The sequence below is a fragment of the Leptonotus elevatus genome, chromosome 1 (assembly GCF_054856555.1).
Source record: "Leptonotus elevatus isolate MCC_2025b chromosome 1, RoL_Lele_1.0, whole genome shotgun sequence".
Taxonomy (NCBI): domain Eukaryota; kingdom Metazoa; phylum Chordata; class Actinopteri; order Syngnathiformes; family Syngnathidae; genus Leptonotus; species Leptonotus elevatus.
In genome coordinates this window covers 1,099,488-1,115,739 of record NC_141239.1, presented here as the reverse complement: position 1 = coordinate 1,115,739, position 16,252 = coordinate 1,099,488, and the positions used below count along the sequence as shown (strand labels likewise).

The 16,252-nt window shown below is 38.6% G+C and overlaps 1 protein-coding gene and 1 long non-coding RNA gene across 5 annotated transcripts in view; one reads left to right on the top strand and one right to left on the bottom strand.

The window, feature by feature from the left end:
* Positions 1 to 16,252, top strand: part of LOC147180257 (uncharacterized) — a 124,188-nt gene that overhangs the window by 92,785 nt on the left and 15,151 nt on the right. The gene's annotated exons all lie outside the window — the stretch shown is intronic.
* Positions 1 to 16,252, bottom strand: part of camsap2b (calmodulin regulated spectrin-associated protein family, member 2b) — a 64,431-nt gene that overhangs the window by 39,658 nt on the left and 8,521 nt on the right. For all 4 annotated transcript variants that reach the window (XM_086073559.1, XM_086073579.1, XM_086073570.1 and 1 more), the window contains exons 2-3: positions 15,336 to 15,595; positions 1,180 to 1,359 (exon numbers count right to left, since the gene is read on the bottom strand). In XM_086073559.1, the coding sequence (XP_085929685.1) occupies positions 1,180 to 1,359; positions 15,336 to 15,595 (440 nt within the window). The remainder of the gene's footprint in view (positions 1 to 1,179; positions 1,360 to 15,335; positions 15,596 to 16,252) is intronic.

Below are 16,252 nucleotides of genomic sequence, written 5' to 3'. Positions count from 1 at the left end.
CCCATCGGAGGAGCTGGCTGAAGTGGCTGGGGAGAGGGAAGTCTGGGCTTCCCTGCTAAAGCTGCTGCCCCCGCGACCCGACCCCGGATAAGCGGAATTGAAGACGGAACGGAAGAAGACGGAAAATTTTCGAATTCTATTTTTTTATATCCGTTTTTATTTTCACTTCTCGTCATTTATTTCTTTTGAATTTTGTCCGTTTCGGTCCTCCATGTGGGAGTGTCCGCCAAATGTGCTGAAACTACGCCGTCAATCAAATACCACTGCTCTGACCAGGAAAAATGGAAACTACTCATCTACTATCTTTCTTGTAACTACACATGACGACATATTTAAGCTGGAAAAAATATAGCCTTTTCCATGATGTGACAACGAGGCACTCTAAAGCGGCCAGGCCAGCACCAAGCCCCTTTTTCACAAGCTGGCATTTGTATCCGATTTTCCTCCCCGCTCCAGTCGCTCTTCCGCCTCTCCATGACATGCGTGCACTCGTGGCCAACAATGAGGCACTCTAAAGCACTCACGCCTGCCTGAAGCTCGGTCCACACACAAACTGTAAAGTCAGACTTTTTTTATTTTGACCTTTTCCCCCCTCCTTGTGCTTTCTTTGCATGATGTGTGCACACTCACAGCCGACAACGAGGCACTCTAAAATGGCTACACCAGTTTGAAGTCCCATTCCACACAGTGACTGTCCGACTTTTTTTTGTTTCACCTTGCTCTTCCAACTTCTCTCCAAGACAGTCACAATGAGGCGCTCTAAAGCGGTCCCCGCCAGGCATAGCTAGCTAGCTAGCCGCATATTGCAAATGTCTCGGATAACGGAGAAGCTCAAAGTTCTTAGTAGAATGTATTCTGAATTTTTTTTCTCAATTGACATCGGATCTTTCAATGTGAGGCTGATGTCATTTAATGCGACATAAGCTCTCTGACATAAAATCGAGATCCTGCTTCTTCAATTGCTCTCATGCAACAACATTAGAATGGAAACAACAAGAGAAAAAAAAATAAAAAATAATAGAAAAAATATATAAAAAAATGAAAGAAAAAAAATATAAAAAAATGAAAGATTTTTTTTTTTTAAAAAGAATAAAAAAAGAATGGAAACAACTGCGACAAGGATTCAACTGCTGACTTATTGACTAAAAAAGTACGTGTACTTGTTAAGGATGTCCTTACCTTGTTGAGCCACACGGCGATGGCGTCCTCGGTGTCATAAGGCTGCTCGTGGGCGCCCGCGTCGACGTGCGAGGGGCCTGCGGAGCAGTGCCTGTTGATGCAGGACGTGACCCGCTCCACACTCATCATCTCCACCGTGTACGCCATCATCAGCGTGTCAATCAGCGCCAAGTGGGACGTCTGCGGAGGCAGGTATCAAAAAGTGAGTCATGCTAATCAATCAATAATGTCTCATTATGTTGCGCGATTGCACATAACGACCGTGTAACTCATCTTCAATTGCATTTTTTTTCTTGAAACAATCGGACCAGTCTAAAGGCCTGTGTGATTAGCATTAAGCTAGCAGAATTTCCTAAATTCGGTGGTTTGATCAAATACGTTGTAAACAGCTTGAAGCACGCATTTGTCCTTTTTTAAAATGTTTTTAATTGTCTGACAGACAGCTCATATCTCGACAACGTATACGATACTGTACAACACAGACAACTCAGAAAACGGTTTAGCGGGCTTCCAGTGAATGCCGCTACAACTAGCATAACATAGGGTTGATTTTGATAACTCTTAAGACATTGTTAAATTATTAACATTGTTTTTCAGTTTCAATTTATATTTTAGCCGTTTTTGGAGTCATTTAGTTATAGCTGTGTAGCTCAATGAATAGTATTGTCTATTGTATTCTTATCTGTCTCACTCTCCTGAGAAAAGAAGGGAGTATAGCCTGGTACCGGTCTCAGTCGGAAGAGGGGAGGGACAGGCTGATGTATTATTGTTTTTCTCTAATCTGATTTATACCTATGGGAACTTGCTGAACTTGCTGATGGGAGGAGACTTTTCGTATTCACCCACTTTTCAATAAATAATGATGTGCAGAAGAAGGAGGGACACACAATCTGAACGGAACACGGTTTGAGTGTCGTCAGTTTTTGTCATCAGAAGCTTCTGTTTTAATGATACCTTTGCAAAGGGACTTCTTCACCAGAATCTCACCATTCAGTTAATTGAACACGCAAAGAGTAGAATACAAATATTGTCTACTCTAACAACATCTTATGCAAAACAAAAGATATTGTCGACCTTTAGCGTTCCTACGTGTGCTTTGTCCCAACCTCCTATAGGGTTCCGCCATTTATCCGTTTTGCTGAATCAGGAAGTTGGTCGCACATGAAATGATTTTAAACAAAAGCGTAGCTGTTCTGTTCTTTTTAAACTGGTTAAGACTGACTCGATCGCTGTGGTTACATCCAACTAGTGCATTTAATTTTTCATAAATTCGCCCCCAAAAAAAACTCCAAACAAAAAATTCCAAACACACACAACGCAACGCTTCATTTCCACAGCGTATTGTGCAGTAATTGCTTTTGCCTGTGACGAGCATCCAAACCAGGATGTCGTTGCAGTACTCCAAAAAACATCGGAGCACATTTTCAAATGGAAATAATCCTCACAAATCAAATGACAACGATCCAAAGTCCAACGCTTTTCAACGAGCGGCGAGCATCGCTTCACCCAGGAAAGATGCTGCATTCGAGGAAAGCGGGGAAATGAGATTGATCCCACTTGGATCGTGTCAGTTCTGCCCTCAAAGCGTTTGAGGCAAATGTAAATCTAAAAACATATGTTTAGGTGACACAACGCGATTTGGAACGACGGCGTTAACCAGAACGGCAAACAATTTGTCCCAATAGGCCAACTTCGCCGTTTACGTTTGCCTCAGACGCTTTGAGGGCACAACTGGGATACTCCGAGTGGGATCGATCCGACTTCAAACACGGCGTAAGGCCGCCATTTTGACTTTCCTTTCGGAAATTGCCAATCATCATTTATTATTACGTCCTCCTGCAATATATTATATTTCAGCATGGGCTTCTCTTCAGGCTTGGGGAGTAACGGAATACATGTTTTTTTTTTTTTTAAACTGTATTCCCTTACAGTTACAGGGAAAAACATGTCATCAGATTACAGGTACATTTATTTAAAAAATTATTACTTCGAGGGATTACAATTTCTATGATGAGAGCGAGGGCGAGAGAGAGAGAGAGAGAGAGAGAGAGAGTGGGACATGACGGGGAGGTGGGGACAAACGAACTGACTAGTCTTGTCCTCCAAACGCGGGAAAAAGCTTCACGGACGGGAGGAGGAAATGGCGACCGGTATTCACTGGAACTTACTCGGAGCGAAAGTTTGAGCTGAGAGTCCAGCGGCATGCTACGCGCTGTAGCTTCTTGCTAGCTAGCCCGCTAGCCTACAACCATAACGTGAGTTACACCTTCCAAACAAATCTTATCACTATTTAAACATCATACACGACATACACACGGCTACAATTGGGACTGGGATAAAAGTTCATCTATCTGTCCATCTGTCCATCTGTCCAACTGTGAGGTGTGGTTGCTTTCAGTGACAGTTCGAAAACAGCATTTGACCTTCAATCAATCAATAGCTTACATGCTTTTTAATTACACAAGGATTTGTCGGCTGTCCGGGTTCCTATCACCCGCAAATAGCAGGGGCACATTGTATAGAATATATATTGTGGTGATATTTATTTGGATTTTGTCTTCATGAGTATACTCAATATTGGAGTAATCCAAAAGTAATCCAGTTACATTACTTTAATATTATGGTACTTGGATTACATTACTAACTTCTTTTTTTTTAGCAGGTGACTTGTAACTGTAACGGATTACATTTGAAAAGTAACCCTGCTTCTCTCCGCTTTTTATGTGCTTCCTCAGCCTAAAGAAGGAAATGCGCTTACGCTCCTTGTGAGCTTCGATCCCACTCTGGCTCGTAATGTTGAAGAGGAGCTTTTGTAGAACGTCCTCAACCAGTCCAGACGCGCATCCCTTATGACATTCAAACCCGCTCTCCAAACGAGAGGCCTGCTTTTTTGCGCTGGACATATTTGAGCTCATTTGGAGCCACTCGCTTCGTGTGGACGCTTCCGCCAGCCATCAACACCCTCGGTACACAAAGCTTGACATTCTGCTGGCCTTTCTAATCTAACTCTGGGCCGGGCCGGGCCCATTTGACCTCTACTTCCCTTTCCTTTTTTTTCTATTTTTATTTTATTTTTTTTTCTATTAAGAGCTCAGTATTGTTCATTCGGAAATGTCATCATCATTGCTCTTTTTATTTTTTTAATTTTTTAATTTTTTATTATTATTATTATTTTTTGTGTGTGTGTGGGTGAGTATGTGTATGTGCGTGCGTGCGTGTATTTGTTAGCTCACCAAAAAAACTATTAGAAAAAATCTCATACCGTTCACCTAAACCGAACACCGACGTCAGGAGACCCGAGGAAGGACCAAAGAAAACCAAGGAAGGTGAAATCCACTTCCCTTTCCTGTCGCGCTGCGGGTCCACTTAGAAATATTGCAACTTAGCAAAGCATCCATCCCAACCGAACAAACATCTCAAGTCAGATGCTCCGCAACCTACAAGACCTGATCCCGCCGGCGACCGTTTTGTTGGCCAGCGCCGTGCGTTTCCCTGTAAGAAAAAAAAAAAAGGCAACGACTGGGCTGGTGCTTGGCGTCGTCGCCACACGCTCATCCTGCCAATCTAAGCAGACGGCATGCTAAGGAAGAAATATGCTCGTTGGAAGCAAACTACTCCAGAAGAAGAAGAAGAAGAAGAAGTACGACACATGACACCAAAACCTGACTCGAAAGGGCCCGATGTCAGCAGCAATTCTTTTCGTGATTTAATAACAAGAAAATCAAACACATTTGATCCGGGAGGAAAATGGCGAGACTCATTTTTTTTCTCATTTGGAAAAAGAAATCTGATACAGAAATCTTTCATTCAATTCATGACACCCACGTTTTCAAAAAGAACAAAACACAACTATGATGACACATGAAGTGGTTTCTGTTAACTTTAAGAAATATTGTTTTGTTACAAGCTGAACAAAAGTAATGGGACAGACACCCCTTTTCAACAGCTTGTGTCATTTTTTAATAATTATCGGCAATTATCGATCAATTTGACTTCATACAGATAAACCAGATAATAAAGAAATCCGCCGATAACAGACGTGCCACGTTGGTCCATCCGTTGTGATTGTGGCTCAAGTTGTGCCCAAGTCCTCAACCCCTCCCCTTTCCGATAGTAGTGTCGCATATTTGTGATGTCATAATGCGCGCGACCTCGTGTTCACAGAAGATGCATCATGGCAACATGGCAGTCGCCGGTGTGGGCTTTCTTTACAAAATGTTACGCTGGCAGTTTTTGGTTGCATTTTTTAAAACATGAATGTTTTGTTTTGGCAAACTTACGAGTTACTGGTTGTCTTTGAAGCAGAGATGTCAATCAAATTCTGCTTCATTGCGCTTCACACAATGTTTCACTCAAAAGTATATTTGTATTCAAGTTCATTTTGCAAACAATTATCGGCTTACTTATCGGTTATATCAACATCGTCACTTTCCAAATAATTGGTTTATCGGTTCAAAAAAAGCATTATCCTAGTCATTTTGTCCATCCATCCAGAATAACATGTGAGGTCAGCGGTGGTTGTTATTGGAGTCGGGGGATCTGTTCGAGCTCATCTGTGTGTTTGAGGGGGTTTCGGTCAGAGTGGAGTCAAAGTTCTTCCACGCCAAACTCACATGTGCCTTTACAGACCTTGCTTTGAGGACTGATAAAGGAAAAAGGCCTTCCCCAATGTCTTTCATTGGAAAATGACAAATGCAGTATATAGAGTACTATAAAATGTCTACACACCCCTGTAATGTAAGAAAATATGCCAAAGATCAATCAATTATTAAATAAATAAATAAGTCATTTTATTTATTTATCACAGTTACAAAGAGTGTCCACATTTTGGACAAAATACCCCATATGGGGTAAAAACTAATTTCATGCCCTGATAAATAAATAAATAAATAAGTCATTTTATTTATTTATCACAGTTACAAAGAGTGTCCACATTTTGGACAAAATACCCCATATGGGGTAAAAACTAATTTCATGCCCTGATAAATAAATAAATAAATAAGTCATTTTATTTATTTATCACAGTTACAAAGAGTGTCCACATTTTGGACAAAATACCCCATATGGGGTAAAAACTAATTTCATGCCCTGATAAATAAATAAATAAATAAGTCATTTTATTTATTTATCACAGTTACAAAGAGTGTCCACATTTTGGACAAAATACCCCATATGGGGTAAAAACTAATTTCATGCCCTGATAAATAAATAAATAATGTAACCTATCTTACCCAGTTATAAGAGGGTGTACACACTTCATCTCATGTGTTTATTTTGACTTCAAAGGTGTTATTTTTTCAATTGATTGATTAGTGGTGGGGAAGGTTTTGACATGACTTATCTTGGTCTCGGTTGATATATACATCACAAAACCTGGCATGCAGGGGAATGTCGACTTTTTATATGCAATGAATGAAAGACGTTCATTCGCAGGCGCAGTCAAAAACGTTTGAACATATACTATGTATAAAACCTAAATCCTGCGAGCGGCCAAGTTTTGTAACATATCAAACATGTTTTGGAATTCCAGCACTGTACAAACATTGGCCAATATTTGACACCGCAAACAGAGTTAATGCAGCACGACTGACTGACTGAGCTTTGGGCAAAGCAGCTTAAGACTCGAGATCCAGCCAAGATTTCCATCAAAATCGACCGCGCTTTTTTTTTTTTTTTTTTGTGATTGAAGCTTCCCTGAGCTTCTTTTAGCATAAAACTCCTCAATCGTTAAAGAGGGCAAGAAACGTATCCAAGTATGTGTGGGAGTTCCGTGCAGAGAGGCACCAAGAATTGAAGCATGGATGGTTTTGACAGCGACAAATTTAGCTTACTAAAATGGAAAGAGTTCATATGAAAGCACTTGATGATGCTGGAAGGTCAGGACATTTCGTACCAGGTCTCACGGACACTGAGCAAAAAATATTTTCACTTTGAAAACTAGGCGCCTCCGTCGATACCACTCTAAATATCGCAAACCATCTACAGAAGTTTTAGGTCTGGTAGCAAAACAAAAACAAAACAAGTACGCTCATAAGCTAGTAAAAATGCTCTTTGGAGCAGTTAATGCTCAACCGACAAGAAAGACAACATAGTCTTGTGCGAGTCAAAGATGACAAAAAGGAGCTGCCAGTGGGCGTGTCCTTGCACCTGCAGCACATTTGCAATCAGGGGACGACTTAAGGCTTGACAACAACTGTCGGATTATTCTTGCCCTCGCTCGCTGCGCATGCTTCAAGTTTGTCGTCAGTCTGCTTGTCTTTGAATCTTGAAGTTTGATATTCCGCGTGTATGTACTTACTACGTTTTGTTTTGTTGCGTACGAGTTTGTAAATTGTCCTACTTTTCTCCTTGCGCTTTTTGAAACTTATTTTACTCCTTGCTTTCTGCAAGTGATTTTTTTTTCTTTTCGGTTAGTCACTTTTATCCTGGCCTTTTTGTGTACTAGTGATTTTCGCAAATGAGTTTTTCTGTAAATAAACAAATTGTATTCGTCCTTATTTTGGTCTACGTTTGTGGGATCCCTTTTTTCTCTACCAGACATAACAGCTAACTTTGGATATTCTGATTGCTGCTAGTATTATTATTATTATTTTGGATATTCTTCATATCAATTAAAGATTTAGAAAAAAGAAAGATGCAAGTTCGATTTTTTAAAATTATTATTACATACAAATGTCCAAAAAAGTAACCATTATATGTCCAAAAAAAGAAGAGGAAAAGCAAATTTACCATAAAATGTCCATGAAATTGCCAAAAATGTCAGAGAATTGAATTTAAAAAAAGGCAAAAAAAGAAAATCTTCAAAAAAATAACCTAAAATGTCCACACACACAAAAAGGCAGAAATGACCATTAAATAGTTTTGGAATTGCCAAATGTTGTAATTCTTTTTCCTTTTTAAAGGCAGAAAAGAAAACATTCAAACTATGAAATTACTAAAAACAAAAGAAGAAATACCCAGAATTACCATAAAATGTCCAAAAAAGAAGAGGAAAAGCAGAAATTTCCCAAAAATGTCAGAGAATTGAATTTTAAAAAAAGGCAAAAAATAAAATCTTTAAAAAGTAACCTAAAATGTCCACACAAAAGGCAGAAAATGACCATAAAATAGTTTTGGAATTGCCAAAAAAAGGTGTGTGTGTTTGTTTTTTAAAGGCAGAAAAGAAAACGTTCAAACAATAAAATGACTAAAAACAAACAAAGAAATACCGAAATTTCCCATAAAATGTCCATGAAATTACCAAAAATGTCAGAGAATTGAATTAAAAAAAAAAAAGAAAATCTTCAAAAATTAACCTAAAATGTCCACACACAAAAACAACATAAAATAGTTTTGGAATTGCCAAAAAAGTCTGATTTGTTTTCTTTTCAAAAGGCAAAAAAACCTATAAAATGACTCAAAACAAAAAAAGAAATACCGAAAGTTGCCATAAAACTAGACAGTTGCTAGTAAAAAAATAAATAAAAAAATGTATGAAAAATGTAACTAATAATAAAAAAACGGAAAAGAAAGATTAAAGTTAATGTCAAAGTATATTGGATCATTTGGACACTGTATATTTTTTTGTTATAGTGCGGCTCTACTCAGTACGTTAGACTAACACTAACACACTATTCCATTCATCCCAAATTCACAATGTTCAAATGTTTTGCGGCTCCAGACAGACTTTTGGTTCTTTATTTGGCCTAAAATGGCTCTTTTGACAGGAAAGGTCGCTGACCGAAGGTCAAGCCGACGTACACCCGCAAACTCTGGTACAGTGCAGACTTAAAAGGCGTGCGCTATGTGGCGCGTGTGCGTGTGCAGAAGCCAGAAGGAAACCCCATCCACGGTGACAGACGCACCATATAAGGGGCGCGAATATGGCAGCGCCGTCACACGAAAAGGAGCGGCCATCGGTATTCATCCTCCACTATTGTGCATGCGTTTTTGTGTGACCTTGCTCAAAGGTATTTATAATAAACGTCAACGCAGCTGAGCAAACGCATACGTAGCCTCCTTGTCGCCAAACAAAAACAGTCTGAACATGGGAGCAAAACGAGAGTTTTGATGGCAGGATTTTGCGCCTACTCGCGAGGCTCGGCTGCAAACGGCAACACAAAAAAAACGAACAAAATACTCAACTGGAACCTCGTGGCAAACGGAGTGCTTTTATGAAGGTTCGTGCCCTTCTGCAGACAAATTCAATTATTGCGCCATCCTTCTGGTCTCCAACTCTTTTCGATATCAGTCTTTTAACACTCGGCAGATAATTAACTGATTCACTGCCATTGACGGCTATAGACGTCAAAAATTCATTTGAACTATTTCTATTAGTTTAAAAAAAATTCCCCACTTTTGTTAACAAGAGTATGAAAACCTAGAATTTTTTTTATTGTACATTTAGAACCGATATAAAATTTGTGATTAATCGTGAGTTAGCTAGTGAAGTCATGCGATTAATTACAATTAAAAAAATGAATCGCCTGAGGAGATGATTTGTTAAAAATTAGGGGCGTCGGGCGCAAATTTTTTTTTATCGTAATTAATCACATGACTAACTCACGATTAACTCATTCACTACCATTGACGGCTATAGACGTCAAAAATTCATTTGAACTATTTCTATTAGTTTTAAAAAAAAAATCACACTTTTGTTAACAAGAGTATGAAAACCTAGATTTTCTTTTTTGTACATTTAGAACAGATATAAAATTTGTGATTAATCGTGAGTTAAGTAGTCATGCGGTTAATTACAATTAAAAATTTTAATCGCCTAACTAGATGATTGTTAAAAATTACAGGCGTCAGGCGGTTAAAAGTTTTAACCGTAATTAATCGCATGACTTCAATAGTTAACTCACAAATCACTCATTCACTGCCATTGACGGCTATAGACGTCAAATTAATTTAAACTATTTACATTAGTTTCACATTTTTGAGTATGAAAACCTAGAAAAAAATTATTGTACATTTAGAACAGATCTAAAATTTGTGATTAATTGGGAGTTAACTAGTGAAGTCATGCGATTGATTACGAAAAAAATTAATCGCCTGATGCCCCTAATTTTTAATAATCGTTAATTTAAAAAAAAAATTTTTTTATTGCATCAGGCGATTTTTTTTTTTTAAATTGTAATTAATCGCAAGACTTCAATAGTTAACTCACGATTAATCACAAATGTAATATCTGTTCTAAATGTACAATAAAAAAAAATCTAGGTTTTCATACATTTGTTAACAAAAGTGGAAAAAATGTGAAACAGAGGTCGCGCGCACATTCGTGAGGGTCTGACAGACTTTGCCGTGAGCGCGTGTTCAACGGCAAGGGGGGGTGGGGGGCAGCCGTCCACGCGGCAGACGCTCTGTCGACTCACTGTGAGACCCCGCCCTCCACTCTGCTGCAGTACTGCACGTCATCTCCTCCTCCCTCGCGCGTGACCGCGCTTTTCCTTTACTCTTCATCTCCCGCCCTAATTAACGGCTTGGACTCGTCAGCGTCACACGAGCGTCCGTCCCCGCGTTTCTGCAACCATTTGTCCTCTGACTGACTGACTGACTTACTGCCGCACTCCTAACCCTCCTCCTCCTCCGCCTCCTCCGCCTCCTCGACATGAGTTATTCTTATTTTACAGTCGTCGGAAAAGCATGAGGTCATCGCTTTCCTCCGCTTGTAACTCAAGTGAAAAGCAAGAAGGATTTGAAGGCGGCAGATACTGTGGACTTTGTGTAACAAAAACTCATTGAGCAACTGCGAATATTCGTGACGGTTTTGGGCCGAGGTCCGACAGTGACAAAATGCAACCTTATCCGCAATTGAAAATAATCACTGGCTCGACGAACAGGACTTCCGTTTGATATTGGGTAGGAACTCGGTATTAAAAACTAAGATCAAGAAAAATTATCTGAAAGGTGATGTAGGAAATTGAACGGACAAAGAAATGGTAAAAAAATGCAAAGAAGCCAAGTCAAGAAAGGTAACTAATGTTCATGTGCTAATTTAACGAACAAATTGTGTCTGTTTTTGGGGTGGGAATCTTTGAACGTCTCACGATTCGATTGTGATTTTTTTAATTCAAAATGATTTGATTGACAATGATTTTTGCTTCAATCTATAGATGTGCAAGGAATCGTAATGATCTGCTCCAGTCTGACTCGTTAATGCTAATTAGCGCGCTACTCGCGGCACTTTTATCACTCAAAAGAACGGCTCCACGCTGCAAAAAAAAACAAACTTTTATTGGAATAACTTGATCGGGACTTTTTCCTTCTACTCTCTAATGCGGCTTAACAGTGTATCAGACCGCGTGGAACTATACTGCCCCTAAGTGGCCAAAACAGGTACAACATGAACGGCGCTCCAAATAAAGGCACGCACAGACAAAGGCAAGACAGTATAAAATAATTTAGAATCGATTTTGGGGCATTTAAAATTGATTCTGAATCGTACTAAATGAGAATCGATTTTTGGGCACACCCCTCGTCTGTTAAATCATCATGTCGTGAAAGCGACAACACCACTGGTCAGTAATGTTACTGACAGTAGCGCTAACTAGGGCTTTTTTGTTGTAATTGTTGTTGTAATAAATTTTTTGGTAGAAACAAGAAAATGTTTCAACGTAAAAAATATTAAGACAAATAAATAAATAAATACATTGTTTGAAAAACAGTATGTTCTGCAAGTTCCTTTTAAGACCAAACACAATTGATCAAATTCGTTAAGTAAAAAAAATAAAAATAATAAAAAAAAAGTGCAAGCTAGCTAGCTTTGAGAGAGTAGCATGGCGGAGGACCTTGTGTGCGCATGTCTAAAAACAACCCAAAATTTGTATGAATCGTGGGTTTTGTTTTTACGATTATGCCGATTCTGTAATCGTGGAGTGTAATCATCTCAATTGTAATTGAATTTCTACTGATTGCACAGCCCAAGCGCTAACACAAAACAAGTGTCCGATCCACCAATAGCATTAGCATATCCGGGATGTTTCAAAAATGTGGAAGCTATTTCGTAGTATAATAAAACTGCTGTTTCTCGCTCAAATGATCTCCAATTTGAACAAAATTCCTCCATTTTCTGAACAGCTCATCCACAATGTGTAACAATTTAAAGTTCAAAGTTGAATTAAGTTTAGGTTGAATGTTTTACTTTTTTTTTCAGGGTGAAGAATGACATTCGCTAGTAATGAAAAATTATTTGGTGCGTTAGAATATGCATGAAAAAAATAATAATAATATGCATGAATACAGTCAGCAAAAGTAGGAAACTATAAAAATTAGTGCTGTTAAAGCATCACAAAAAAATATTGCATTAGTCATGAATTAACGCAGATGATTAATTTTGACCATAGATGATCCTTTAGCGTGACAGCGGATGGCGACGTTTAAGGTAGCGCCGGTTGTTCGAGCAATAAACATAATTACATGCATTAAAGAAATGTTTGCGTATCACATTTAGAATATTTGTTCATGCCTAAATATTGGGCTCATGTTTTTCCCGTTTGAAATGATGCAAGAAAAAGAGGAGGATGAACATGTGCAGTGGATCAAAAGATGTTGAAGACGTCCTCGTAACATTAAATGTCAAAAGAATTAACACGAAACCTGGTGCACTTCAAATTGGGCGGGGAAAAAATATTGATTAAAAAAAAGCCGTTTTTATTAAGTGATTAATCGAGATTAATTTGAATTCTAAAATGTGATTAATCTGATTTTAAATATTTATCGTTTGACAAAAATACATAGAGTGGAAAGCAGATGTGGACATAAACAATTCAAAGAAGAAATCAAAAAGGAAAATGTTTGCTGTGTCGCAGGTGGTGAGCATATTTGTCGAGCTTTGTCAGCAAAGCTTAGCTCAAATCTGCCTTAATGGAATTTGGAATTGCCAGTTTAATTGAATTTGTAGGACATGAAGTTGCAAAGATGAACATTTACAATGTCAAACGTTTTTGAACTCACTGAAAAGCAATAGCAAAAGTAAACTGTTTTAACAATCAAATATGACGCCGCACTAAGTCGCAGCCCAGTTGATTTGGACTCCAACAAGCACAACCTAAACTTACTGCTAGCTCGTCTCCGCCTTCCTTTCTCAGTTGTGAAACAAAATGCTCTTATTGAGCATTTGAGCAGATCTCCAATCCTCCATGACATCATCAACATTCAAACGTCCTTGAACGATGATTTACAACTAAAAACCCCGAAGCTCTCGAACATGCGTTCGGTACAACGACAGGCCTCGTCATCCAGTAGTGGAAAGATTGATTCCGGCTGAAACTCGAGGTTTGTGATTGCAGAGGGAATCCTTCGAGAAAGGCTCGACGCGCGGGACGCGCGGAGGCGGGTGACCGAAGAAAGGAAGCGTGCGAAAGATGGCGGAGGGAGGAGTCGGGGAAGGGAGGGCACACTGCAATGCAGACACCTTTTGAAGCCATGGTCGCCAAGCGTGAGACGTTTCTGCCACGTCTCGTCATCAAGCCCCCCCGCCCACCCCCCCCCCCCCCCCCCAAAAAGACCCTCAACACATTAACTGCTCATTATTTACAGCCAGAAGTGCAATCGGTTTTAGCCTAATTTGCGTTATGACACACACACAAAAAATATGGCTGATTTATAAATAAATAAATAAATAAAAAATATATATATAAAAATTCTGACCAATTTTTTTTTTATCTGACCAATTTATTGAAAAAAAACTTATTAAAAGAAAATCTGCCCTATTTTTTAATTTTAAAATTGCCTGATTAATAAGAAAAAAAATCTTCCCATTTATTTAAAAAAATAATCTGCCCAATTTATATATATAAAAAGACCAATTTATTCAAAATCTGCCTGATTAATAAGAAAAAAAATCTTCCCATTTATTGAAAAAAAATCTGCCCAGTTTATATATAAAAAAAGACCAATTTATTCAAAATTTGCCTGATTAATAATTAAAAAAAACATCCCAATTATTAAAAAAAACATCTGCCTGATTTATTAAAAAAATAATAATCTGCCTGATTAATAAGTAAAAAATCTTCCCAATTATTAAAAAACAAACAATATCTGCCCGATGTATTAAAATAAAAAAAACTGAAAATTTTTATCCCTAAAAAATCAGACCAATTTATTCAAAATCTGCCTGATTAATATATTTTTTTTTAAAACATCCCAATTATATATATATATAAAAAACAAAATCTTCCCATTTATTGAAAAAAAATCTGCCCAGTTTATATATATAAAAAAGACCAATTTATTGAAGAAAATCTGCCCGATTTATTAAAAAAAAAATCTGACCAATTTATTCAAAATCTGTCTGATTAATAATTTAAAAAAAACATCCCAATTATTTAAAAAAAAATCTGCCTGATTTATTTAAAAAAATAATAATCTGCCTGATTAATAAGAAAAAAATCTTCCCAATTATTAAAAAACAAACAATATCTGCCTGATTTATTAAAATTAAAAAATCTGAATTTTTTTATCCCCAAAAAATCAGACCAATTTATTAATATATATTTTTTAAAACATCCCAGTTATATATAAAAAACAACAACATCTGCCCGATTTATTAAAAATAAATTCCCGATAAAAAATAACATTCTGGTCTTTTCATGACTAAAGAAAAAGATTTGAGCAGGCTTTAAAACGACAACTTATTCCTGCACTCTCACATGCAACTATTCTCTCGCCCTTTTGGCCTGTTCTCTCCCCCACACCCCACTTTGAGTGGGCTCGAGGGCGATGAAGGACGTGAGGCTTTATCTTTTGGGATTAGCTGCTACATGAATACACTTGACTTGGCATGAATTGATTGTTATGCCCATCATACCTAATAGCCTTTTTTTGAGGTGTTTCATTAAGAGAAGCTCACGTGAGAATGCGCCATTAAAACAATTAGCATTTTCGATTAAGAATGCTTGACTCAGTCTCAGCGTTCCAACAACTCTCCTCAGCATTTCGAGTAATCACATACGGTATTATGAAAACATGAACCCAGACGGTCTTCGTATCTTGGCCTCAAGCGAGGTGACGCGTGTTTACCCGGCGCTGAACAGTCGGTAATGAGTTGCTATAGGAAACCCGTCATTAGCGGCGGTTTTTCTTTGAGCATCGCACATCGTCATGGCCGCCTCATCGTAGAACACAAACGCACTCAGAACCCTTGAATTGATCAAAACCCGGGGATCACTCACCATGAGTATGGGCGCGCTGGTCAGGTCTCTCTCCGTGACCAGTCTGTCCTGATCGGTGACGTATAAACCTTTCTGGGCCAGAGCCTGGATGACGGCGTTGTGACCCAGTAAAGGTTTGACGGCATCGCTCCGAAGAATCAGGCTTCCCGCGCGGCAGTAGAGCTCCGCCGACTGGAGGAGGCTGGCCACCGGTGGCTTCAGGTGCTCCTGCTTGTACTGGTCCCTGTAGAACGGGTCCGCCAGCTCGTCCGGCACTTCATCTGATTGGTCAAGACAAAGAGGGGCAACAAGGGTCAGAGACGCGAAGAAATGATTCCGGGCAAATCAGATCAAATCTGAATTTGTCTTAACGAGTTTGCTCTTTGACTCGCTTGCTCCCAAAAACGTATAAATACGTTCTATTTTAAATGTTTTGAGTGTCCCAAAGACGTATTTATACGTTTTTAGTGTGTGTGTTTTTTAATGCTTGAGTATAGAAGGCTTGGAGAAACGGTTGAAGAAATGGTAGTTATTACAAAGACGGCCAGCAGGTGGTAGCAGAGCATAAGAAATGAACCAGGACCAGGTTGAAAAAAAAACCCTCAATTACCGTACTCAGAATTCTAAATCGATTTGTGAATAATGATGACACTTGGCTATATTCTAATGCTAATTGCTGCAAAACGGAAACAGATAGAAAGAAGAGACTTTCATCTTACTTTTGGTAGGTTTCATGTTTTTATAGCAATAGAACACAACACTTGCAAAATCTGTCAAAATCCAGTAAAACAGCCGGGAGTGAAGGGGATTGTTTTAGTCAACCCCCCAAAAACTTTGTGACAATAATATGTTTTTATCATGCAGCGTTTTTTTATCCATCTCAGGGGGCGGCCATTTTGCCACTTGCTGTCGACTGAAGATGACATCAATGTTGCTCA